Raw genomic sequence first — 27,948 nt, 5'->3', positions numbered from 1 at the left:
TCCTCTATGGCAGATCGGATCAGGAAGGCCATACATTCAAATTGGTCCATGATTGAGAGAGATCCCGAATTGGCACCTATCCTGCAGGGTGTCCCCAGGGTGGCTTTTAGACGCGCCCCCACTTTGGGGAACCTGTTAACTAGCAGTGAGTTTGTCTCCCCCAAGAACAAAGACTGGTTGAGTACTATGTTGCCCACGGGGAATTTCCGATGTGGGCATTGTAAATGGTGCAATAAGATGTTATCCCAAAGGAGCGTAAGGCTAGGCACAGAATTTATACAAATAAGAGGATTTTTTACCTGTCAAACGGATTTTGTTGTCTATGCGCTAATATGCCCCTGTGACCGATTTTATATAGGACAAACCACCCGACCAATGAAAACTCGATTTGGAGAACATATGAGTTCTATCAAAACGGGGAGGGGTTGTACTCGACTTATCGAGCATATGAGAAATGAACACCCGCATGAGAGATTTAACCTGAGATACGTAGCCCTGGAGAAACAAGAGGTCCCTCCAAGAGGAGGAGACAGAGAATGGTTATTGTTGAGGAAGGAGACAAGGTTAATCTTAAAGACTGATGCAATGGGCCCTATAGGCCTTAACGAAAAAATAGAACTTTCTTGTATGTTAGACCCGTAATTTAAGAAGTGTATGTAATTCTTTGTAATGGCTATGGGATGCTTAGTAGAATACTGTATAGTTTCGCATGCTTAGTAGGATAAGGATTAGTAAATGTTCCCTACATGGTCAGGATGCATATACATGAATAACAATTCTTGTGCACGTTACAAATATTAGAAATCCTGCAGCAAACAAAATTGCTAATGAATGATAGTTGTGACAGTATCGAGCAACGTTCTCTGCATAGACCATATACCTCTGACCTAGATGCCCACTTGATCTGTTATAACAGATATACCTTTTAGATTTAAAATTTAAATTTTAATTATCTGCGATACGGACGGATCAAATAAATGTTTCTGCCCGCATTTACAAGTGCCCATTAATATGAGAGCACTGTGCGCTAGTGCCTGTTTGTTGTGTATAGTAACCATGGTAACTTTGGCACCTCCCCACATTATGGCTGACCCAATGGAAAGGCGGAATTAATCTTCCGCATTCAGAACCTCCGTATAGCGTCCCCGTGACTTGCGCAACCAATCTCAGCACGGAGGGTATGACGCGACCGGAAGGGGCGGAGCTTAATACCCCGTCTTAATCCCGGAAGCGCCAATCCTCCATTGTTAGTGGTACGCAGCGTGACCAAGCGTCAGGAGACGCGAAACGGCCGTCGCCAAGCCACCCTAATGCCCACCACCCACCTCCACCTAGGATACGTAAGATACACCTTGCACTTTGTCTGTTACAGTTTTTTCTGTGGAGTACTTCAGATACACCTCAATGCAATTATGTCACAATGTTGGAAATAAACCAGAGGACGGAAGGTGCACGCCTCTTTGTTCTTTTGCTGAAAAAAGCTTCTATAATCCCCCACTGAAGGTTTTGTAAAGTACGTGTTCAAAATTAAATTCTGTACATTAGCCAATAAAACTCTTAGGGCTCGATTCACAAAACAGTGCTAACTGTTAGCACTGGCCCTTATCACGTCTAAACTGAGGTTAAATGTGAGAAGTAGTGATTGCACGCAAAGTACCGCGCGCAGGGCACTCTGCGCGAAGTCCCCACTAAAGCTTATGGGACTTAGCACGGGCATGGGACTTTTTGCGCATGGTACTTAGCGCGCGATCTGATTGAGAAAACCGATGCTAACCTACTTAGCACCCTGGTTAGCATGTCTAAAGACTTTAGACATTCTAAGTAGGTTAGCACCGCATAGTGAATCAAGCCCTAAGTGTATACTTGGGGAAGAGCTATTTTTCAAGTCAAGCACAGATCTATAAATCACTTACCATGTCTTCATTGCTTCGTTTTACTTTATATGTTGACCATGACTTCCCATCATCACTGTATGCAATCTTGTATGATTTGATATACTCCGGGCTTCCTATTCTTTTGGCTCCTTGTGTAATGACACCCGTGACTCTCATCTTCCTCTGTAAATTTATCTGTAAGAAGTGAGACATAGGTATAAGCTGTGTCAGCTTTTTTTCCACAATTGGATTGTTAACTAAGGTCACTGAGGTCAGAGAGGAATGGAGAGCAGTGGAGAACAGTCATCCAACACACCTGCATAGGAATGCATTTAAACTCTGTTCTGTTAGATAGTAAAGTATGAAACTCTTATATAAGAACATATAATGGGGATACTAAAAGTTCAATAAATTAGAGGGTTTGTGATCATGTGCACATTATGGGGTGAGATTTTTCTTTAAAACAAATCAAGCTTGCCCTGGATGCATGGAGTTCTTGCTGTGAATGTATGCATGTGATCTCAACCATACAAACTCCCTATATTCTGCCATGATTTATGTGAGCAGGGACGGATTTAGGGCCAGGCCACCTAGGCCATGGCCTAGGGCACCACAGGAGCAAGGGCACCAAAGCAGCAGGCTAAACTAGTGCAAGCTTGCAAATGCTGCAATGCAGGGAGATCAGGCAAGCGCCTGACCACAGTACTCTGCTGCTAGCTGCCTGTGCAGCGGCCACCTTGCTCTCTGTGCATGTTTGCATTGTGGCCAGTGGCTATGGACTTGAGCAGCATTGGAGACGGAAAGGAAGAGGAAGCTTCTGCACTGGAGATGAGCAGAGAAATGAGTGACACTGATGGCTGCTGTGGTGTGAAGGCAAGCTGGCTACCTATACTGAAGGGGGGGAAGGAGAAATTAAGGGAGTCATCTGGCTACTTATACTGGAGGGAAGGGGGGGTCATCTCGCTACCTATACCGAAGGGGGGCGGCTGGTGACAGTGGCCTTGGGCGGTAAAAGAGTACAAAGCCAGCCATGCACGTGAGTCATATTTTCGCCACCTTGTGGTTTATTTACACAGCTTGAATTGTGAATAAACTCTTTTTGGGGCATGTACACAAAACTCCAGTAATATTGCCATGTACAAAAAGTACATAGAAATGTTATGCTGACCACCTAGCACACATTGCGCATTTAGCATGCTCCACGCTACCATCGAAGTGACGTGTGCATTGCTAGTGTAACTAGCGTTACATTACTTGACACTAATGGAGATTAAAGCGTACCGAGGTGATGTGATATGATGACTGAGATAAACATCTGTAGGTACAGTACAAAACATATTAATAACCAGGCTGTTTTACTTGTTTTATTTTGCTGCCTGAAATAGTTAATTTCTAAGCATCAACGTGACAGCTTCTGTCTTGTCGGTACCTTGTGGGGAATATAGTAAACATCACTGATAAGCAAATTACAGCCATAAAAGTTTTCCTGGCAGAATACAACTTCTGAGGGAAGGGAGAGATAAAATACATAAACTATTGACATTTTTCTAACTCTGGGACACTTATTAGGCTACCACTGATTAGAGGCCATAAAACATTCCATCTACTTTGTAAATGTTTAAATGTAAAATAAAAGCATGAGATATCTAAAAATGTCATTTTAGGAGTAGGAGGATAAATATAATTGTTTATCTCATCAGTTTATTTTCACCTCGGGTTCACTTTAAGTACAGTAAGATTGCCATGTGCTCTAAGGACATTTTTACCCCACTCACTCTTTAATTATCAACATCACAATACCAACATGTGAGCTTCTCTAAACCTCACCTGCCTACCCACCACTTATCTATTTTTCCATTGCTGTATCACCTTCCTTTTTCTGAACCTCACCCAGCTACATAAGGCTAACCTTCCTTTCATCTAACCTTCCTCCTCACACCTCACTCCTCTTAATCCTGTCCTACCTAAGCGCCCTTTCCTCCACTATCCTTCCTCCACTCACGTCATTTATCATGATCTTAACTCCGCTACCTACCCCTCATTTATCATACCAGCCAGTCATATCCCCTCTCTTGATGTTCAACTTACCCCTCCCCCCGTATTTATTTTTTCACTCGCATGATTCTTCTCCTGCATCAAAACGTAACCCTTATCTATCCTGCTGCCTCCTTTTCCTGAAGCCACCTAAGCCTTTATCTAACCTTCCTACCCTGATTTCAGTGCTATTAACCTTTACCTACCTAAACAACCTCTCCTCAACTATACTGCTGTGACAATCTTACCTTCCAGCGGCAGGTCCTGCGGCATCTCTGACAGAGTCCGCGCTGCTGGCGAAGCTACCACGCTGGTATCCTCTGATGGTGTCCCCGGCTCCCCTACGGCGGTGGATTCTAGAACACACATGCTCAGTGTGTCCAAACAGATGCGCGCAAGACCTGAAGGGTCTTATAGGTTAAGGAGGCGGGTATGAGCTATGTCAGCGGTGATGTCACTAGATGACATCACCATGCAGGAGGTGCTACCTATTTGGGGAGTGGTTTTTGGAATGTCTAATTGTGTATTTAAAGAGACTCCGTAACAAAAATTGCATCCTGTTTTTTATCATCCTACAAGTTCCAAAAGCTATTCTAATGTGTTCTGGCTTACTGCAGCACATTCTACTATCACCATCTCTGTAATAAATCAACTTATCTCTCTCTTGTCAGACTTGTCAGCCTGTGTCTGGAAGGCTGCCAAGTTCTTCAGTGTTGTGGTTCTGTGATGCATCTCCCCCCTCCAGGCCCCTCTCTGCACACTGCCTGTGTATTATTTAGATTAGGACAGCTTCTCTCTTCTCTCTTATCTTTTACAAGCTGGATAAATCGTCCTCTGAGCTGGCTGGGCTTTCACATACTGAGGAATTACATACAGGCAGAGCTGTCTGCACTCTGCAGGAAGAAACAGCCTGACACTTCAGTGGAAGATAGCTGCAGGGGGAAATAAACACACAAATGATCTCTTGAGATTCAAAAGGAAGGCTGTATACAGCCTGCTTGTGTATGAATGTATTTTCTATGTGTGGACATACTGTACATCAACTTACTTCCTGTTTTGGTGGCCATTTTGTTTGTTTTAAAACAAACTTTTTAAAACTGTTTTTAACCACTTTTAATGCGGCGGGGAGCGGCGAAATTGTGACAGAGGGTAATAGGAGATGTCCCCTAACGCACTGGTATGTTTACTTTTGTGCGATTTTAACAATACAGATTCTCTTTAAGGCCAGAGCTCTCAGTCTCTCACCGGTCTTGATACTAATCAGTACGCAGGTTCTTGGCCTAGTCAGTAAGTTTCGAGAGCTACATTTATATATTGTGCTTTTGCACGATATATATGTACTCTACTCAGTCAGTATATATTTTGTAGTTATATTTGTAATATTATTATTGTAATATTATATTGAAGTAACATCTTATTGTATATTTATCTGTGTACCGACTTCTGCCTGCCTCTTGACCTCGCTCTTGTCTTGTCCTTCTGTACCACTGCCATCTGATACACGTGTTCGACTCGGCCTGTCCCTGACTTCATTATTGTCTTATCCTTACAATACGACTGACATCTGACTTATGTGTATGACCTTGCCTGTTTACTGACTACGATATTGCCTTGCTACTGTGTACCTCGATATCTCTGACTCTGTGTATGACTACGGCCTGATCCTGACTACGCTTTACGTACTTCTGTTTGTGTATACACTTGTACATTACCTCATCACGTATTAGCATGATAACTTCCTTCACTAATGTCATTTCTCCTAACCCTAATCTACCCACCTACCCCTCATTTATCATATCAGTCAGTCATGCCACCTCTACTGATCTTCACTCTTCATTTATTTTTCTACCCTGCAGGCCTGCATGACTCTTCTCCTGCATCAAAACTTACCCCTTATCTATCTTGCTACCTCGGTCTCCTGACCTTCACTCCTTATCTAACCTGTCTACCCTCATTGCACCTCTTTTGACCTTTACCTACTTTCACAAACTTTCTTCATCAATCATCCTTCCACCCCTCATGCCACCTCTTTTGACCCTCACCTACCCACCCCTTATTTGTCCTCCCACCCCACTGTGTAGCCGTTTCTGACTATCACCTACCTACCCAACCAACCCTAATATCCCAACTCTTGAACCTCTATACACCCATCCTAAGTTTGTGTTACCTCACAATGGTGCCTACCCCCCTCCACTGCATACACTTCATAGTAGGCATAAAAAACAATTATTTAGTGTAACATCTAACCAATAAAATGCTGTGCCGTTAAACTATAAACACACGTTTACAACAGAGAGCTTACTTCTCCTTACCCTGACATCTCTTGATTTGTTTTGAATTCATTGACTGCTCAAGTTTTATCTCTGCTATTTATTTTTAAAAATAATTAAACTACGATCCGAATCTATACAAAACACTTATTTCCTAGAAAAAAAGGAACTCATTGTACTAACAGATTGAGAAATAATTGCAACATAAATAATTCCTTATTCATTTAACTTTTGAGTTTTTACGAGATAAAAGGTTGACACATTGTGTCTGCCGCAGTTATACTGGAGGATGACAATCAATCATTTATATGGCCTTAGCATAGCAAACAAAAGCACTGCAACACAATGACTGTGCTTATCACATGCAACAATGTACCTCGGGATCAGCGCTCAAGGGCAAGCAGCAGGGACTAGAAAGCTCTGCCCTGGTAATTGCAGGGAAATTAGAAACCTTGCCACATGCTCGTCCTTAAGAGAGAAACAGCGGAACCTTGGAAACATGGGGATTGTGGACTTGAATTTTCAACTTCAGGTAAATGATCAATGGTCCTGACAAATGACTAAAGAGGAGGACAACTGCCGTTCTTCATAGGTGAGAACATTGCAAAGGGCCTCCATAAATCACATCAAAAAAACTTCTCACGTGCAGAACTCTCGAATCTTTTTTTTTTTAAAAGATGAATTGCTTTAATTTCCACGTACGTGGGACTTAATTTTATGAAGGATGCGAGAGGAACACATGAAGTACAGATAATTTCAGCATTCCAAAAGAAGCATCCTAACATAAAAGGCAAATTGCCAACTCACGTGGGATTTTCTACCTTCTTCCGGCTCTGTAAAGCCGTCTAGACTATGTGACTAGAACTGACGGAGGAATAACAAGTCGTTCCTTTGCTCTGCAGCAAGACAGTTTACTGACATTAATACATCAAGGAGGACGTTTTCTTGTTTTGAACAATATAGCTGGGTTAGCAATGGATAGGGAAGGTCAGTACAGGCCTGAGGGCAATATTGTCAGAGAAAAAAAATTAAATAAACGAAGAAACCCCTTAAGCTAGTGAGATCTTATAAATAAAATACTTCTAAACTAGGAAAATAAAATGATTATTGTGTATAACTTAATGGCTGATGGAGAGAAAATTACTCAGAATGGATCATCTTTGAACCTGAATCCCGGCGTTGAGGATGGTGGATTGTTAGAAAACACGTTTCTAGCTTCAATCAGTGCTTGAAACAATTTAGCAGAGTTACACGCAACACACTGGGGAAACTTGTAGAGTAGACAATGGCTCTCTTTGACTGAAAATTGTACTGAAAAGATAACTGCACTTTTAAGCCTATCTTCACGCAGTGCGCCACAAAACTTGTCCCTGAATAATCAAATGCTCATACGAGTCTTTCCTAATATTTTTCCATATATTGTAGCTTCCAGTTTTCAAGAAGGATATGGGAAAGTACAGCAGTCCTAGCTCAAATGTAAAGGCGTGCACATATGAGCAACAACTGTCGCTGTTAACGGTCATGCACTGAATAAGGGTGACGGCTCAAGAGAAAGGCAAGACACAGAACATTTATATTGCACTTTTCTTCTGGCGGATTCAAAATGCCACAGCTGCAGCCAGTAGGGTGCACTTCATAGGCAGTAGCAGTGTTAGGGAGTCTTGCCCAATGTCTCCTTACTGAATAGGTGCAGGCTTACTGAACAGAAAGAGCTGAGATGCAAACCTACTGCAGGTCTCCTCTGCCACTCAGAGCCCTTAACCAGTACACCAGCAAAAGCCAATATACTGACACATAGGGATGGTCATTGAGATGCAAATCATTCTGAATTCATGCAAGATTGTGCATTTTTTTTTACCTTAAAGGACACCCAAGGTGAACTAAACGAATAAAATAAACAATTGTATCTATCTCCCTTCTCCTAAAAATGACTGTTTAAGATATTCCACAGTTTTATTGTATATTTAAATCTACTTTTTTAAGTGTTTACTGTTTTATTGTTTTTGCTCAATGAAACATTCATTGAAGTATGCCAGAGCTAAAAGCTATGAACTAGTGATCCTTTTTATCTCTTTCCTGCTCTCAGAAGCCATTTTTTGCTAGGAAAGTGTTTTATAGTTGTAATTTCTTATCAGTGAAGGTCACACTGTAGTCTGACCGAGCCCTGACTCAGACAGGAACTGCCACTTACATACCTGATATGTAACTCTTTCAGACAGAGAAAGAAAAAAAGGAACACAGCATAGTTATTTGTATGCTAGGCACTGTACATCTACATGTCTGTCACATCATGTCACATGTCACCTCGGGTATCCTTTAAGTGTGCAGCTTGAAAATGGACAGATCTAGTACCACATTGGCACTGGTAATTTTGTGTGGACAGCACAATCTGCACAATTTGCACCTCATGGACCATCCCTGCAGACACACTACTTGGCTATTGCAGAGCAGCATGTGCTGTTAAATAGAAAGGAGAGGAGGGACAATGAGGCATTGCACTAGTGAGGGCTTCCAAGGGTGGGGTGAATACAAATGCAATATGCTCAGTTGTTACAGGTATATCCCTGCTCTTTAGTGATTTGGCATTCTCTCTAAGCAGATGCATGGAAACAAATGTTAGGTGCTGCCTAGTATACATTTGCTATTGTCAGTGGACACTTTTATAAGGAACACGAAGTGTGAGACCTATGAAAGCTGCCATATTTATTTCCTTTTAAACAATACCAGTTGCCTGGCTATCCTGCTGATCTTTATGGTCAGTAGGATGTAAATCACACACCTAAAACAAGCATGCAGCTAATCTTGTCAGATTTGTTATAGATATCTGGACTCCATGCTTGTTCAGGGTCTATGGCTTAAAGGTGCGTACAAATGCACTACCAAATGCAACGACGGGTCTGCCGGACCTGGCTGGGCGGTCTTTAGCCGTCAGTATGCACATGTGTACGCTCTGTCGGCAGACTGATAAGGCTGTTTCTGAACGGATCGTGGATCGTTCAGAAACAGCCTTATCAGTCCACCGACAGCGCGTACACAAAAGCATACTGTCGGCTAAAGACCTCCCAACGGGAGGGTCCGGCGGACCTGTCGTTGCATTTGGTAGTGCGTGTGTACGCACCTTAAAGGAGAACTGTAGCGAGAAGTATGTGGAAGCTGCCATATTTATTTGCTATTAAACAATTCTAGTTGCCTGGCAGTTCTGCTGATCTGTTTTGCTGCAGTAGTATCTGAATAACACATTAAACAAGCATGCAGGTAATCTTGTCAGGTCTGACAATAATGTCAGAAACACCTAATCTGCTGCAGGCTTGTTCAGGGTCTGTGGCTAAACGTGTTAGAGGCAGAGTATTAGCAGGTCAACCAGGCGCGTACATTTGAATACGGCGCTGGTAGACTTGGGCGCAGGATCCAGCTGTTAAATGGCTGGTCCTGCTTCTGCACAAGTCCGGGGCGTTTTAATTACTATTCCCCCTCCAGGCCGACATGGATAGTGGGGGAATGAAATAATTCGGCTTCCAGCGATTGCTGGAGGCCGAATTATTGTGTTTTTTAAACAACTTCGGCTCCGTCTTCTGACGGAGCCGACCTTCCTCACTGAGCGCCGCTATAGACTGATTCCTATTACAGTCTATGGCGGCGCTGGCTGCGCCCAAAGCTAGCAGCGCTGAAAAGCACTGCTCCGCAACCAGGCAACTGTTATTGCATAAAAGGAAATAAATATGGCAGCCTCCACATATCTCTAGCTACAGTTGTGCTTTAAAGTATTAAAGACAGAGGATCAGCAGGACAACCAGGCAATTCTGCCTATTAACTCCAAACTCAGTTAGGGCCTATATTAGTAGATCTCAAAGGTCACCAGACCTTTTGGTCAGCAGGGCATATACTTAAAGGGCATATCTTTAAGGGTGTATAAGACACCCCGAATTAGCCCAGAATTATTTAATATATACTGTACTTGAAGATCTACTTATCCATCTGTACTGACATCGCGATATTCTTTCTTACAGGTATGCATTTGACTCTATGCAATATTTCCTGACTGATTGATCTGCTCCTTGAATCCTGCATTGCTAATTTCTCTATCTTAAATGGTATGCATTTGACTCTATGCAATATTTCCTGACTGATTGATCTGCTCCTTGAATCCTGCATTGCTAATTTCTCTATCTTAAATGGTATGCATTTGACTCTATGCAATATTTCCTGACTGATTGATCTGCTCCTTGAATCCTGCATTGCTAATTTCTCTATCTTAAATGGTATGCATTTGACTCTATGCAATATTTCCTGACTGATTGATCTGCTCCTTGAATCCTGCATTGCTAATTTCTCTATCTTAAATGGTATGCATTTGACTCTATGCAATATTTCCTGACTGATTGATCTGCTCCTTGAATCCTGCATTGCTAATTTCTCTATCTTAAATGGTATGCATTTGACTCTATGCAATATTTCCTGACTGATTGATCTGCTCCTTGAATCCTGCATTGCTAATTTCTCTATCTTAAATGGTATGCATTTGACTCTATGCAATATTTCCTGACTGATTGATCTGCTCCTTGAATCCTGCATTGCTAATTTCTCTATCTTAAATGGTATGCATTTGACTCTATGCAATATTTCCTGACTGATTGATCTGCTCCTTGAATCCTGCATTGCTAATTTCTCTATCTTAAATGGTATGCATTTGACTCTATGCAATATTTCCTGACTGATTGATCTGCTCCTTGAATCCTGCATTGCTAATTTCTCTATCTTAAATGGTATGCATTTGACTCTATGCAATATTTCCTGACTGATTGATCTGCTCCTTGAATCCTGCATTGCTAATTTCTCTATCTTAAATGGTATGCATTTGACTCTATGCAATATTTCCTGACTGATTGATCTGCTCCTTGAATCCTGCATTGCTAATTTCTCTATCTTAAATGGTATGCATTTGACTCTATGCAATATTTCCTGACTGATTGATCTGCTCCTTGAATCCTGCATTGCTAATTTCTCTATCTTAAATGGTATGCATTTGACTCTATGCAATATTTCCTGACTGATTGATCTGCTCCTTGAATCCTGCATTGCTAATTTCTCTATCTTAAATGGTATGCATTTGACTCTATGCAATATTTCCTGACTGATTGATCTGCTCCTTGAATCCTGCATTGCTAATTTCTCTATCTTAAATGGTATGCATTTGACTCTATGCAATATTTCCTGACTGATTGATCTGCTCCTTGAATCCTGCATTGCTAATTTCTCTATCTTAAATGGTATGCATTTGACTCTATGCAATATTTCCTGACTGATTGATCTGCTCCTTGAATCCTGCATTGCTAATTTCTCTATCTTAAATGGTATGCATTTGACTCTATGCAATATTTCCTGACTGATTGATCTGCTCCTTGAATCCTGCATTGCTAATTTCTCTATCTTAAATGGTATGCATTTGACTCTATGCAATATTTCCTGACTGATTGATCTGCTCCTTGAATCCTGCATTGCTAATTTCTCTATCTTAAATGGTATGCATTTGACTCTATGCAATATTTCCTGACTGATTGATCTGCTCCTTGAATCCTGCATTGCTAATTTCTCTATCTTAAATGGTATGCATTTGACTCTATGCAATATTTCCTGACTGATTGATCTGCTCCTTGAATCCTGCATTGCTAATTTCTCTATCTTAAATGGTATGCATTTGACTCTATGCAATATTTCCTGACTGATTGATCTGCTCCTTGAATCCTGCATTGCTAATTTCTCTATCTTAAATGGTATGCATTTGACTCTATGCAATATTTCCTGACTGATTGATCTGCTCCTTGAATCCTGCATTGCTAATTTCTCTATCTTAAATGGTATGCATTTGACTCTATGCAATATTTCCTGACTGATTGATCTGCTCCTTGAATCCTGCATTGCTAATTTCTCTATCTTAAATGGTATGCATTTGACTCTATGCAATATTTCCTGACTGATTGATCTGCTCCTTGAATCCTGCATTGCTAATTTCTCTATCTTAAATGGTATGCATTTGACTCTATGCAATATTTCCTGACTGATTGATCTGCTCCTTGAATCCTGCATTGCTAATTTCTCTATCTTAAATGGTATGCATTTGACTCTATGCAATATTTCCTGACTGATTGATCTGCTCCTTGAATCCTGCATTGCTAATTTCTCTATCTTAAATGGTATGCATTTGACTCTATGCAATATTTCCTGACTGATTGATCTGCTCCTTGAATCCTGCATTGCTAATTTCTCTATCTTAAATGGTATGCATTTGACTCTATGCAATATTTCCTGACTGATTGATCTGCTCCTTGAATCCTGCATTGCTAATTTCTCTATCTTAAATGGTATGCATTTGACTCTATGCAATATTTCCTGACTGATTGATCTGCTCCTTGAATCCTGCATTGCTAATTTCTCTATCTTAAATGGTATGCATTTGACTCTATGCAATATTTCCTGACTGATTGATCTGCTCCTTGAATCCTGCATTGCTAATTTCTCTATCTTAAATGGTATGCATTTGACTCTATGCAATATTTCCTGACTGATTGATCTGCTCCTTGAATCCTGCATTGCTAATTTCTCTATCTTAAATGGTATGCATTTGACTCTATGCAATATTTCCTGACTGATTGATCTGCTCCTTGAATCCTGCATTGCTAATTTCTCTATCTTAAATGGTATGCATAATTAACTCAGGCCACTTCCTGCTACTTCTTACCTATTCAATCGAGCCTTTGCATATGTTTGACTAGCCCTGCCCCTGTGAGACAAATTGGCCAGCCAACTCAAACCTGATATCATTCTGCCTATTAACTCCAAACTCAGTTAGGGCCTATATTAGTAGATCTCAAAGGTCACCAGACCTTTTGGTCAGCAGGGCATATACTTAAAGGGCATATCTTTAAGGGTGTATAAGACACCCCGAATTAGCCCAGAATTATTTAATATATACTGTACTTGAAGATCTACTTATCCATCTGTACTGACATCGCGATATTCTTTCTTACAGGTATGCATTTGACTCTATGCAATATTTCCTGACTGATTGATCTGCTCCTTGAATCCTGCATTGCTAATTTCTCTATCTTAAATGGTATGCATTTGACTCTATGCAATATTTCCTGACTGATTGATCTGCTCCTTGAATCCTGCATTGCTAATTTCTCTATCTTAAATGGTATGCATTTGACTCTATGCAATATTTCCTGACTGATTGATCTGCTCCTTGAATCCTGCATTGCTAATTTCTCTATCTTAAATGGTATGCATTTGACTCTATGCAATATTTCCTGACTGATTGATCTGCTCCTTGAATCCTGCATTGCTAATTTCTCTATCTTAAATGGTATGCATTTGACTCTATGCAATATTTCCTGACTGATTGATCTGCTCCTTGAATCCTGCATTGCTAATTTCTCCATCTTAAATGGTATGCATTTGACTCTATGCAATATTTCCTGACTGATTGATCTGCTCCTTGAATCCTGCATTGCTAATTTCTCTATCTTAAATGGTATGCATTTGACTCTATGCAATATTTCCTGACTGATTGATCTGCTCCTTGAATCCTGCATTGCTAATTTCTCTATCTTAAATGGTATGCATTTGACTCTATGCAATATTTCCTGACTGATTGATCTGCTCCTTGAATCCTTCATTGCTAATTTCTCTATCTTAAATGGTATGCATTTGACTCTATGCAATATTTCCTGACTGATTGATCTGCTCCTTGAATCCTGCATTGCTAATTTCTCTATCTTAAATGGTATGCATTTGACTCTATGCAATATTTCCTGACTGATTGATCTGCTCCTTGAATCCTGCATTGCTAATTTCTCTATCTTAAATGGTATGCATTTGACTCTATGCAATATTTCCTGACTGATTGATCTGCTCCTTGAATCCTGCATTGCTAATTTCTCTATCTTAAATGGTATGCATAATTAACTCAGGCCACTTCCTGCTACTTCTTACCTATTCAATCGAGCCTTTGCATATGTTTGACTAGCCCTGCCCCTGTGAGACAAATTGGCCAGCCAACTCACACCTGATATCATTCTGCCTATTAACTCCAAACTCAGTTAGGGCCTATATTAGTAGATCTCAAAGGTCACCAGACCTTTTGGTCAGCAGGGCATATACTTAAAGGGCATATCTTTAAGGGTGTATAAGACACCCCGAATTAGCCCAGAATTATTTAATATATACTGTACTTGAAGATCTACTTATCCATCTGTACTGACATCGCGATATTCTTTCTTACAGGTATGCATTTGACTCTATGCAATATTTCCTGACTGATTGATCTGCTCCTTGAATCCTGCATTGCTAATTTCTCTATCTTAAATGGTATGCATTTGACTCTATGCAATATTTCCTGACTGATTGATCTGCTCCTTGAATCCTGCATTGCTAATTTCTCTATCTTAAATGGTATGCATTTGACTCTATGCAATATTTCCTGACTGATTGATCTGCTCCTTGAATCCTGCATTGCTAATTTCTCTATCTTAAATGGTATGCATTTGACTCTATGCAATATTTCCTGACTGATTGATCTGCTCCTTGAATCCTGCATTGCTAATTTCTCTATCTTAAATGGTATGCATTTGACTCTATGCAATATTTCCTGACTGATTGATCTGCTCCTTGAATCCTGCATTGCTAATTTCTCTATCTTAAATGGTATGCATTTGACTCTATGCAATATTTCCTGACTGATTGATCTGCTCCTTGAATCCTGCATTGCTAATTTCTCTATCTTAAATGGTATGCATTTGACTCTATGCAATATTTCCTGACTGATTGATCTGCTCCTTGAATCCTGCATTGCTAATTTCTCTATCTTAAATGGTATGCATTTGACTCTATGCAATATTTCCTGACTGATTGATCTGCTCCTTGAATCCTGCATTGCTAATTTCTCTATCTTAAATGGTATGCATTTGACTCTATGCAATATTTCCTGACTGATTGATCTGCTCCTTGAATCCTGCATTGCTAATTTCTCTATCTTAAATGGTATGCATTTGACTCTATGCAATATTTCCTGACTGATTGATCTGCTCCTTGAATCCTGCATTGCTAATTTCTCTATCTTAAATGGTATGCATTTGACTCTATGCAATATTTCCTGACTGATTGATCTGCTCCTTGAATCCTGCATTGCTAATTTCTCTATCTTAAATGGTATGCATTTGACTCTATGCAATATTTCCTGACTGATTGATCTGCTCCTTGAATCCTGCATTGCTAATTTCTCTATCTTAAATGGTATGCATTTGACTCTATGCAATATTTCCTGACTGATTGATCTGCTCCTTGAATCCTGCATTGCTAATTTCTCTATCTTAAATGGTATGCATTTGACTCTATGCAATATTTCCTGACTGATTGATCTGCTCCTTGAATCCTGCATTGCTAATTTCTCTATCTTAAATGGTATGCATAATTAACTCAGGCCACTTCCTGCTACTTCTTACCTATTCAATCGAGCCTTTGCATATGTTTGACTAGCCCTGCCCCTGTGAGACAAATTGGCCAGCCAACTCACACCTGATATCATTCTGCCTATTAACTCCAAACTCAGTTAGGGCCTATATTAGTAGATCTCAAAGGTCACCAGACCTTTTGGTCAGCAGGGCATATACTTAAAGGGCATATCTTTAAGGGTGTATAAGACACCCCGAATTAGCCCAGAATTATTTAATATATACTGTACTTGAAGATCTACTTATCCATCTGTACTGACATCGCGATATTCTTTCTTACAGGTATGCATTTGACTCTATGCAATATTTCCTGACTGATTGATCTGCTCCTTGAATCCTGCATTGCTAATTTCTCTATCTTAAATGGTATGCATTTGACTCTATGCAATATTTCCTGACTGATTGATCTGCTCCTTGAATCCTGCATTGCTAATTTCTCTATCTTAAATGGTATGCATTTGACTCTATGCAATATTTCCTGACTGATTGATCTGCTCCTTGAATCCTGCATTGCTAATTTCTCTATCTTAAATGGTATGCATAATTAACTCAGGCCACTTCCTGCTACTTCTTACCTATTCAATCGAGCCTTTGCATATGTTTGACTAGCCCTGCCCCTGTGAGACAAATTGGCCAGCCAACTCACACCTGATATCATTCTGCCTATTAACTCCAAACTCAGTTAGGGCCTATATTAGTAGATCTCAAAGGTCACCAGACCTTTTGGTCAGCAGGGCATATACTTAAAGGGCATATCTTTAAGGGTGTATAAGACACCCCGAATTAGCCCAGAATTATTTAATATATACTGTACTTGAAGATCTACTTATCCATCTGTACTGACATCGCGATATTCTTTCTTACAGGTATGCATTTGACTCTATGCAATATTTCCTGACTGATTGATCTGCTCCTTGAATCCTGCATTGCTAATTTCTCTATCTTAAATGGTATGCATTTGACTCTATGCAATATTTCCTGACTGATTGATCTGCTCCTTGAATCCTGCATTGCTAATTTCTCTATCTTAAATGGTATGCATTTGACTCTATGCAATATTTCCTGACTGATTGATCTGCTCCTTGAATCCTGCATTGCTAATTTCTCTATCTTAAATGGTATGCATTTGACTCTATGCAATATTTCCTGACTGATTGATCTGCTCCTTGAATCCTGCATTGCTAATTTCTCTATCTTAAATGGTATGCATTTGACTCTATGCAATATTTCCTGACTGATTGATCTGCTCCTTGAATCCTGCATTGCTAATTTCTCTATCTTAAATGGTATGCATTTGACTCTATGCAATATTTCCTGACTGATTGATCTGCTCCTTGAATCCTGCATTGCTAATTTCTCTATCTTAAATGGTATGCATTTGACTCTATGCAATATTTCCTGACTGATTGATCTGCTCCTTGAATCCTGCATTGCTAATTTCTCTATCTTAAATGGTATGCATTTGACTCTATGCAATATTTCCTGACTGATTGATCTGCTCCTTGAATCCTGCATTGCTAATTTCTCTATCTTAAATGGTATGCATTTGACTCTATGCAATATTTCCTGACTGATTGATCTGCTCCTTGAATCCTGCATTGCTAATTTCTCTATCTTAAATGGTATGCATTTGACTCTATGCAATATTTCCTGACTGATTGATCTGCTCCTTGAATCCTGCATTGCTAATTTCTCTATCTTAAATGGTATGCATTTGACTCTATGCAATATTTCCTGACTGATTGATCTGCTCCTTGAATCCTGCATTGCTAATTTCTCTATCTTAAATGGTATGCATTTGACTCTATGCAATATTTCCTGACTGATTGATCTGCTCCTTGAATCCTGCATTGCTAATTTCTCTATCTTAAATGGTATGCATTTGACTCTATGCAATATTTCCTGACTGATTGATCTGCTCCTTGAATCCTGCATTGCTAATTTCTCTATCTTAAATGGTATGCATAATTAACTCAGGCCACTTCCTGCTACTTCTTACCTATTCAATCGAGCCTTTGCATATGTTTGACTAGCCCTGCCCCTGTGAGACAAATTGGCCAGCCAACTCACACCTGATATCATTCTGCCTATTAACTCCAAACTCAGTTAGGGCCTATATTAGTAGATCTCAAAGGTCACCAGACCTTTTGGTCAGCAGGGCATATACTTAAAGGGCATATCTTTAAGGGTGTATAAGACACCCCGAATTAGCCCAGAATTATTTAATATATACTGTACTTGAAGATCTACTTATCCATCTGTACTGACATCGCGATATTCTTTCTTACAGGTATGCATTTGACTCTATGCAATATTTCCTGACTGATTGATCTGCTCCTTGAATCCTGCATTGCTAATTTCTCTATCTTAAATGGTATGCATTTGACTCTATGCAATATTTCCTGACTGATTGATCTGCTCCTTGAATCCTGCATTGCTAATTTCTCTATCTTAAATGGTATGCATTTGACTCTATGCAATATTTCCTGACTGATTGATCTGCTCCTTGAATCCTGCATTGCTAATTTCTCTATCTTAAATGGTATGCATAATTAACTCAGGCCACTTCCTGCTACTTCTTACCTATTCAATCGAGCCTTTGCATATGTTTGACTAGCCCTGCCCCTGTGAGACAAATTGGCCAGCCAACTCACACCTGATATCATTCTGCCTATTAACTCCAAACTCAGTTAGGGCCTATATTAGTAGATCTCAAAGGTCACCAGACCTTTTGGTCAGCAGGGCATATACTTAAAGGGCATATCTTTAAGGGTGTATAAGACACCCCGAATTAGCCCAGAATTATTTAATATATACTGTACTTGAAGATCTACTTATCCATCTGTACTGACATCGCGATATTCTTTCTTACAGGTATGCATTTGACTCTATGCAATATTTCCTGACTGATTGATCTGCTCCTTGAATCCTGCATTGCTAATTTCTCTATCTTAAATGGTATGCATTTGACTCTATGCAATATTTCCTGACTGATTGATCTGCTCCTTGAATCCTGCATTGCTAATTTCTCTATCTTAAATGGTATGCATTTGACTCTATGCAATATTTCCTGACTGATTGATCTGCTCCTTGAATCCTGCATTGCTAATTTCTCTATCTTAAATGGTATGCATTTGACTCTATGCAATATTTCCTGACTGATTGATCTGCTCCTTGAATCCTGCATTGCTAATTTCTCTATCTTAAATGGTATGCATTTGACTCTATGCAATATTTCCTGACTGATTGATCTGCTCCTTGAATCCTGCATTGCTAATTTCTCTATCTTAAATGGTATGCATTTGACTCTATGCAATATTTCCTGACTGATTGATCTGCTCCTTGAATCCTGCATTGCTAATTTCTCTATCTTAAATGGTATGCATTTGACTCTATGCAATATTTCCTGACTGATTGATCTGCTCCTTGAATCCTGCATTGCTAATTTCTCTATCTTAAATGGTATGCATTTGACTCTATGCAATATTTCCTGACTGATTGATCTGCTCCTTGAATCCTGCATTGCTAATTTCTCTATCTTAAATGGTATGCATTTGACTCTATGCAATATTTCCTGACTGATTGATCTGCTCCTTGAATCCTGCATTGCTAATTTCTCTATCTTAAATGGTATGCATTTGACTCTATGCAATATTTCCTGACTGATTGATCTGCTCCTTGAATCCTGCATTGCTAATTTCTCTATCTTAAATGGTATGCATTTGACTCTATGCAATATTTCCTGACTGATTGATCTGCTCCTTGAATCCTGCATTGCTAATTTCTCTATCTTAAATGGTATGCATTTGACTCTATGCAATATTTCCTGACTGATTGATCTGCTCCTTGAATCCTGCATTGCTAATTTCTCTATCTTAAATGGTATGCATTTGACTCTATGCAATATTTCCTGACTGATTGATCTGCTCCTTGAATCCTGCATTGCTAATTTCTCTATCTTAAATGGTATGCATAATTAACTCAGGCCACTTCCTGCTACTTCTTACCTATTCAATCGAGCCTTTGCATATGTTTGACTAGCCCTGCCCCTGTGAGACAAATTGGCCAGCCAACTCAAACCTGATATCATTCTGCCTATTAACTCCAAACTCAGTTAGGGCCTATATTAGTAGATCTCAAAGGTCACCAGACCTTTTGGTCAGCAGGGCATATACTTAAAGGGCATATCTTTAAGGGTGTATAAGACACCCCGAATTAGCCCAGAATTATTTAATATATACTGTACTTGAAGATCTACTTATCCATCTGTACTGACATCGCGATATTCTTTCTTACAGGTATGCATTTGACTCTATGCAATATTTCCTGACTGATTGATCTGCTCCTTGAATCCTGCATTGCTAATTTCTCTATCTTAAATGGTATGCATTTGACTCTATGCAATATTTCCTGACTGATTGATCTGCTCCTTGAATCCTGCATTGCTAATTTCTCTATCTTAAATGGTATGCATTTGACTCTATGCAATATTTCCTGACTGATTGATCTGCTCCTTGAATCCTGCATTGCTAATTTCTCTATCTTAAATGGTATGCATAATTAACTCAGGCCACTTCCTGCTACTTCTTACCTATTCAATCGAGCCTTTGCATATGTTTGACTAGCCCTGCCCCTGTGAGACAAATTGGCCAGCCAACTCACACCTGATATCATTCTGCCTATTAACTCCAAACTCAGTTAGGGCCTATATTAGTAGATCTCAAAGGTCACCAGACCTTTTGGTCAGCAGGGCATATACTTAAAGGGCATATCTTTAAGGGTGTATAAGACACCCCGAATTAGCCCAGAATTATTTAATATATACTGTACTTGAAGATCTACTTATCCATCTGTACTGACATCGCGATATTCTTTCTTACAGGTATGCATTTGACTCTATGCAATATTTCCTGACTGATTGATCTGCTCCTTGAATCCTGCATTGCTAATTTCTCTATCTTAAATGGTATGCATTTGACTCTATGCAATATTTCCTGACTGATTGATCTGCTCCTTGAATCCTGCATTGCTAATTTCTCTATCTTAAATGGTATGCATTTGACTCTATGCAATATTTCCTGACTGATTGATCTGCTCCTTGAATCCTGCATTGCTAATTTCTCTATCTTAAATGGTATGCATAATTAACTCAGGCCACTTCCTGCTACTTCTTACCTATTCAATCGAGCCTTTGCATATGTTTGACTAGCCCTGCCCCTGTGAGAAAAATTGGCCAGCCAACTCACACCTGATATCATTCTGCCTATTAACTCCAAACTCAGTTAGGGCCTATATTAGTAGATCTCAAAGGTCACCAGACCTTTTGGTCAGCAGGGCATATACTTAAAGGGCATATCTTTAAGGGTGCATAAGACACCCCGAATTAGCCCAGAATTATTTAATATATACTGTACTTGAAGATCTACTTATCCATCTGTACTGACATCGCGATATTCTTTCTTACAGGTATGCATTTGACTCTATGCAATATTTCCTGACTGATTGATCTGCTCCTTGAATCCTGCATTGCTAATTTCTCTATCTTAAATGGTATGCATTTGACTCTATGCAATATTTCCTGACTGATTGATCTGCTCCTTGAATCCTGCATTGCTAATTTCTCTATCTTAAATGGTATGCATTTGACTCTATGCAATATTTCCTGACTGATTGATCTGCTCCTTGAATCCTGCATTGCTAATTTCTCTATCTTAAATGGTATGCATTTGACTCTATGCAATATTTCCTGACTGATTGATCTGCTCCTTGAATCCTGCATTGCTAATTTCTCTATCTTAAATGGTATGCATTTGACTCTATGCAATATTTCCTGACTGATTGATCTGCTCCTTGAATCCTGCATTGCTAATTTCTCTATCTTAAATGGTATGCATTTGACTCTATGCAATATTTCCTGACTGATTGATCTGCTCCTTGAATCCTGCATTGCTAATTTCTCTATCTTAAATGGTATGCATTTGACTCTATGCAATATTTCCTGACTGATTGATCTGCTCCTTGAATCCTGCATTGCTAATTTCTCTATCTTAAATGGTATGCATTTGACTCTATGCAATATTTCCTGACTGATTGATCTGCTCCTTGAATCCTGCATTGCTAATTTCTCTATCTTAAATGGTATGCATTTGACTCTATGCAATATTTCCTGACTGATTGATCTGCTCCTTGAATCCTGCATTGCTAATTTCTCTATCTTAAATGGTATGCATTTGACTCTATGCAATATTTCCTGACTGATTGATCTGCTCCTTGAATCCTGCATTGCTAATTTCTCTATCTTAAATGGTATGCATTTGACTCTATGCAATATTTCCTGACTGATTGATCTGCTCCTTGAATCCTGCATTGCTAATTTCTCTATCTTAAATGGTATGCATTTGACTCTATGCAATATTTCCTGACTGATTGATCTGCTCCTTGAATCCTGCATTGCTAATTTCTCTATCTTAAATGGTATGCATTTGACTCTATGCAATATTTCCTGACTGATTGATCTGCTCCTTGAATCCTGCATTGCTAATTTCTCTATCTTAAATGGTATGCATAATTAACTCAGGCCACTTCCTGCTACTTCTTACCTATTCAATCGAGCCTTTGCATATGTTTGACTAGCCCTGCCCCTGTGAGACAAATTGGCCAGCCAACTCACACCTGATATCATTCTGCCTATTAACTCCAAACTCAGTTAGGGCCTATATTAGTAGATCTCAAAGGTCACCAGACCTTTTGGTCAGCAGGGCATATACTTAAAGGGCATATCTTTAAGGGTGTATAAGACACCCCGAATTAGCCCAGAATTATTTAATATATACTGTACTTGAAGATCTACTTATCCATCTGTACTGACATCGCGATATTCTTTCTTACAGGTATGCATTTGACTCTATGCAATATTTCCTGACTGATTGATCTGCTCCTTGAATCCTGCATTGCTAATTTCTCTATCTTAAATGGTATGCATTTGACTCTATGCAATATTTCCTGACTGATTGATCTGCTCCTTGAATCCTGCATTGCTAATTTCTCTATCTTAAATGGTATGCATTTGACTCTATGCAATATTTCCTGACTGATTGATCTGCTCCTTGAATCCTGCATTGCTAATTTCTCTATCTTAAATGGTATGCATTTGACTCTATGCAATATTTCCTGACTGATTGATCTGCTCCTTGAATCCTGCATTGCTAATTTCTCTATCTTAAATGGTATGCATTTGACTCTATGCAATATTTCCTGACTGATTGATCTGCTCCTTGAATCCTGCATTGCTAATTTCTCTATCTTAAATGGTATGCATAATTAACTCAGGCCACTTCCTGCTACTTCTTACCTATTCAATCGAGCCTTTGCATATGTTTGACTAGCCCTGCCCCTGTGAGACAAATTGGCCAGCCAACTCACACCTGATATCATTCTGCCTATTAACTCCAAACTCAGTTAGGGCCTATATTAGTAGATCTCAAAGGTCACCAGACCTTTTGGTCAGCAGGGCATATACTTAAAGGGCATATCTTTAAGGGTGTATAAGACACCCCGAATTAGCCCAGAATTATTTAATATATACTGTACTTGAAGATCTACTTATCCATCTGTACTGACATCGCGATATTCTTTCTTACAGGTATGCATTTGACTCTATGCAATATTTCCTGACTGATTGATCTGCTCCTTGAATCCTGCATTGCTAATTTCTCTATCTTAAATGGTATGCATTTGACTCTATGCAATATTTCCTGACTGATTGATCTGCTCCTTGAATCCTGCATTGCTAATTTCTCTATCTTAAATGGTATGCATAATTAACTCAGGCCACTTCCTGCTACTTCTTACCTATTCAATCGAGCCTTTGCATATGTTTGACTAGCCCTGCCCCTGTGAGACAAATTGGCCAGCCAACTCACACCTGATATCATTCTGCCTATTAACTCCAAACTCAGTTAGGGCCTATATTAGTAGATCTCAAAGGTCACCAGACCTTTTGGTCAGCAGGGCATATACTTAAAGGGCATATCTTTAAGGGTGTATAAGACACCCCGAATTAGCCCAGAATTATTTAATATATACTGTACTTGAAGATCTACTTATCCATCTGTACTGACATCGCGATATTCTTTCTTACAGGTATGCATTTGACTCTATGCAATATTTCCTGACTGATTGATCTGCTCCTTGAATCCTGCATTGCTAATTTCTCTATCTTAAATGGTATGCATTTGACTCTATGCAATATTTCCTGACTGATTGATCTGCTCCTTGAATCCTGCATTGCTAATTTCTCTATCTTAAATGGTATGCATTTGACTCTATGCAATATTTCCTGACTGATTGATCTGCTCCTTGAATCCTGCATTGCTAATTTCTCTATCTTAAATGGTATGCATTTGACTCTATGCAATATTTCCTGACTGATTGATCTGCTCCTTGAATCCTGCATTGCTAATTTCTCTATCTTAAATGGTATGCATTTGACTCTATGCAATATTTCCTGACTGATTGATCTGCTCCTTGAATCCTGCATTGCTAATTTCTCTATCTTAAATGGTATGCATAATTAACTCAGGCCACTTCCTGCTACTTCTTACCTATTCAATCGAGCCTTTGCATATGTTTGACTAGCCCTGCCCCTGTGAGACAAATTGGCCAGCCAACTCACACCTGATATCATTCTGCCTATTAACTCCAAACTCAGTTAGGGCCTATATTAGTAGATCTCAAAGGTCACCAGACCTTTTGGTCAGCAGGGCATATACTTAAAGGGCATATCTTTAAGGGTGTATAAGACACCCCGAATTAGCCCAGAATTATTTAATATATACTGTACTTGAAGATCTACTTATCCATCTGTACTGACATCGCGATATTCTTTCTTACAGGTATGCATTTGACTCTATGCAATATTTCCTGACTGATTGATCTGCTCCTTGAATCCTGCATTGCTAATTTCTCTATCTTAAATGGTATGCATTTGACTCTATGCAATATTTCCTGACTGATTGATCTGCTCCTTGAATCCTGCATTGCTAATTTCTCTATCTTAAATGGTATGCATAATTAACTCAGGCCACTTCCTGCTACTTCTTACCTATTCAATCGAGCCTTTGCATATGTTTGACTAGCCCTGCCCCTGTGAGACAAATTGGCCAGCCAACTCACACCTGATATCATTCTGCCTATTAACTCCAAACTCAGTTAGGGCCTATATTAGTAGATCTCAAAGGTCACCAGACCTTTTGGTCAGCAGGGCATATACTTAAAGGGCATATCTTTAAGGGTGTATAAGACACCCCGAATTAGCCCAGAATTATTCCAGAAGAGACCAGATGAGAACAAACACAAAACTCTCCATGGCTGCTCATCTGCTGATCTAACACTGGTATGATCTTTTCTCTTTGGTTTCCCTGACTTCCACCATCAGCTCATGTTTATCAATCCCTGAACTACCCTGATTTCAACCAACATACACCTGATAATATTACACAAACTACCCTGCACTCTTTAACTCTGACACTTATTTTCCCTAATTATACACACACCTACTTGCAAAATGTTTAATATCATTTTTACAGCCATTATTTTGTCAGCCCCACTACTTAAAATACGTACATCACTCACCCCTCCTGCTGCCAGCAATAACATCTACATTGCTCCCTCTCTCCTACCATCCTCTCTCCTCTCTACTCATGAACTATTCTTATTTCTCAAATCACACATACCTTCCTCAACATCTCTCAAACAGCCCTCTGTTACATACAAATCACATCCTCACCTCTCTCATCTCTGCCTACTACTCTTACTTGCTGCTGGGGACATATCACCCAATCCAGGACCCTCTCCCAGACCGCACTGCACTCTGGTAAATACCACATCCCGCACTGACCGTCCTCACTCCTCCGCACACATTAACCGATGTAACCTGATCACCATTCCTTGCCTTCCCAGCTCTCCCCCTCCCATATCTGGGGCTCTCTGGAATGCACGCTCTGTAGTCAACAAACTAGCCCACGTCCATGATCTGTTCATCACTAATGCTTTCACCTTCCTGGGGCTCACTGAGACATGGCTAACCCCATCTGATACTGTGTCTCCAGCTGCCCTTTCATACGGTGGCCTCAAGTTTAGCCACACACCTAGATCGGGTGACAAACATGGGGGTGGGGTGGGAATTCTTCTTTCCGAACACTGCTCCTTTACACCGCTTGCACCTGCACCTTCTCTGGCTTTCTCTTCCTTTGAGGCTCATGCTGTCCGCATCTACTCCCCTCACCAGTTCCAGGTTGCTGTCATCTACCGTCCTCCTGGAACAGCCTCCACCTTCATTGACCACTTTTCAACATGGCTTCTCCACTTTCTATCCACTGACATTCCTTCCATCATCATTGGGGACTTTAACATCCCCATAGACACTAACTGTTCCACTACCACAAAATTCCTCTCACTCACCTCATCCTATGACCTCTCCCAATGGTCCTCAACCTCCACCCACAAAGATGGCCACACTTTGGACCTAGTTTTTACCCGGCTCTGTCCAGTTTCCACATTTAATAACTCTTCATTCCCCCTTTCAGATCACAATCTCATAACGTTTACAATCAGCCCCTCCCTGCCTCCTCCAGCTACTGTAGTGCAGCCATCACGCTTATGCAGGAATTATCGCAACCTCGACCTCTGCTCCCTAGCAGATTCTCTAAAACCCCTGGGCTCCCTGTCATCCTACACCGACCCCGAGTCAGCATCCATCTACTACTCCACCACAGTCTCTGCTGCCATGAACACAGCCGCCCCTCTCACCAACTTCAGCCCCCGCCGCATCAACAGACAGCCCTGGCTGACTGAACCCATCAAACAACTGAAAAGACAGTCCAGGGCAGCAGAACGGCAGTGGAGGAAAAGCTCCAACGCAGATGACTTTGTCCACTATAAAAACACACTGCTCCAGCTCAGGGACGCTCTCTCACTTGCAAAGCAGTCATACTTCTCTATACTTATTTCTTCACAATCCCATAACCCTAAACAACTTTTTAACACCTTCAACTCTCTTCTCCACCCCCCGCCTCCCCCTACAACCACAAGCTTGTCTGCAGAGGACTTTGCAGCATATTTTGTGAGCAAAATTGAAACGCTACAGAACAGCTTTCAAAAGCAACCCTCTTCACCGGTCCAATCACCTCTTCCTTTTTCCTCTCTGCCCGGCAGCTCCCCTACTATTAACTATCCCTCTCCACATAACCACTCACCCACTCAAACCCCCTCCCTGCTAACAACCTTCTCTGCCTTAACTGAACAGCATCTTTCTTCACTAATCTCTAAAGCTCATCTTACTACATGCGCCTCAGACCCTATTCCCTCTCATCTTATCCCCCAGCTCTCCTCCCCCCTCACTCCTGCTTTAACAACACTGTTTAACCTTTCCATCTCAACTGGCATTTTCCCTTCTTCATTTAAACAAGCTATCATAACGCCACTAATCAAAAAACCCTCTTTAGACTCTACTGCCCTTTCTAATTACCGCCCAGTCTCTCTCCTTCCCTTTGCCTCCAAACTGCTGGAACGCCACATTTACTCAGAGTTGTCTAACTTTCTCTCTGCTAATTCCCTGTTGGACCCCTTCCAGTCTGGCTTCCGCCCTCAACACTCTACGGAAACCGTTCTCACTAAGGTTGCCAATGACCTCCTAGTTGCTAAAGCCAAAGGCAGATTTTCGGTACTAATACTCCTAGATCTGTCCTCTGCCTTCGACACTGTTGATCATACCCTGCTTCTCCAAACCCTCTCAACACTGGGAATCAAGGGCTTAGCACACTCCTGGCTCAACTCTTACCTGTCTGGACGTTCTTTCATGGTCTCCTATGCCAATACCAACTCCTCTCCACGCCCACTGTCTGTGGGAGTACCACAAGGGTCCGTCCTCGGACCCCTCCTCTTTTCCATTTACACCCATGGCCTGGGACAGATAATAAGCTCTTTTGGGTTTCAATACCACCTCTATGCTGATGACACCCAAATTTATTGTTCTGCCCCAGACCTCTCCACACTACTATCAAAAGTCCCCAAATGTCTATCCGCTGTATCTACATTTATGTCATCCCGCTTCCTTAAACTCAATATGAGCAAAACGGAGATTGTAATATTTCCACCTTCGCTCTCTGTTCCACCTCCCACTGTCACAATCAATGTAGAGAACACCCCAATAGCATCAACCCCCAAAGCTCGTTGCCTAGGGGTAACTCTGGACTCTGAGCT

The 27,948-nt window shown here is 40.4% G+C and overlaps 1 protein-coding gene across 1 annotated transcript in view; it reads right to left on the bottom strand.

The window, feature by feature from the left end:
• Positions 1-27,948, bottom strand: part of EDIL3 (EGF like repeats and discoidin domains 3) — an 888,147-nt gene that overhangs the window by 216,617 nt on the left and 643,582 nt on the right. The window contains exon 7 of the mRNA XM_068247922.1: positions 1,914-2,069. Coding sequence (XP_068104023.1) covers positions 1,914-2,069 — 156 coding nt within the window. The remainder of the gene's footprint in view (positions 1-1,913; positions 2,070-27,948) is intronic.

The sequence above is a fragment of the Hyperolius riggenbachi genome, chromosome 1 (assembly GCF_040937935.1).
Source record: "Hyperolius riggenbachi isolate aHypRig1 chromosome 1, aHypRig1.pri, whole genome shotgun sequence".
NCBI classification, from domain to species: Eukaryota; Metazoa; Chordata; class Amphibia; order Anura; family Hyperoliidae; genus Hyperolius; species Hyperolius riggenbachi.
This window is presented reverse-complemented; position numbering and strand designations above follow the sequence as displayed.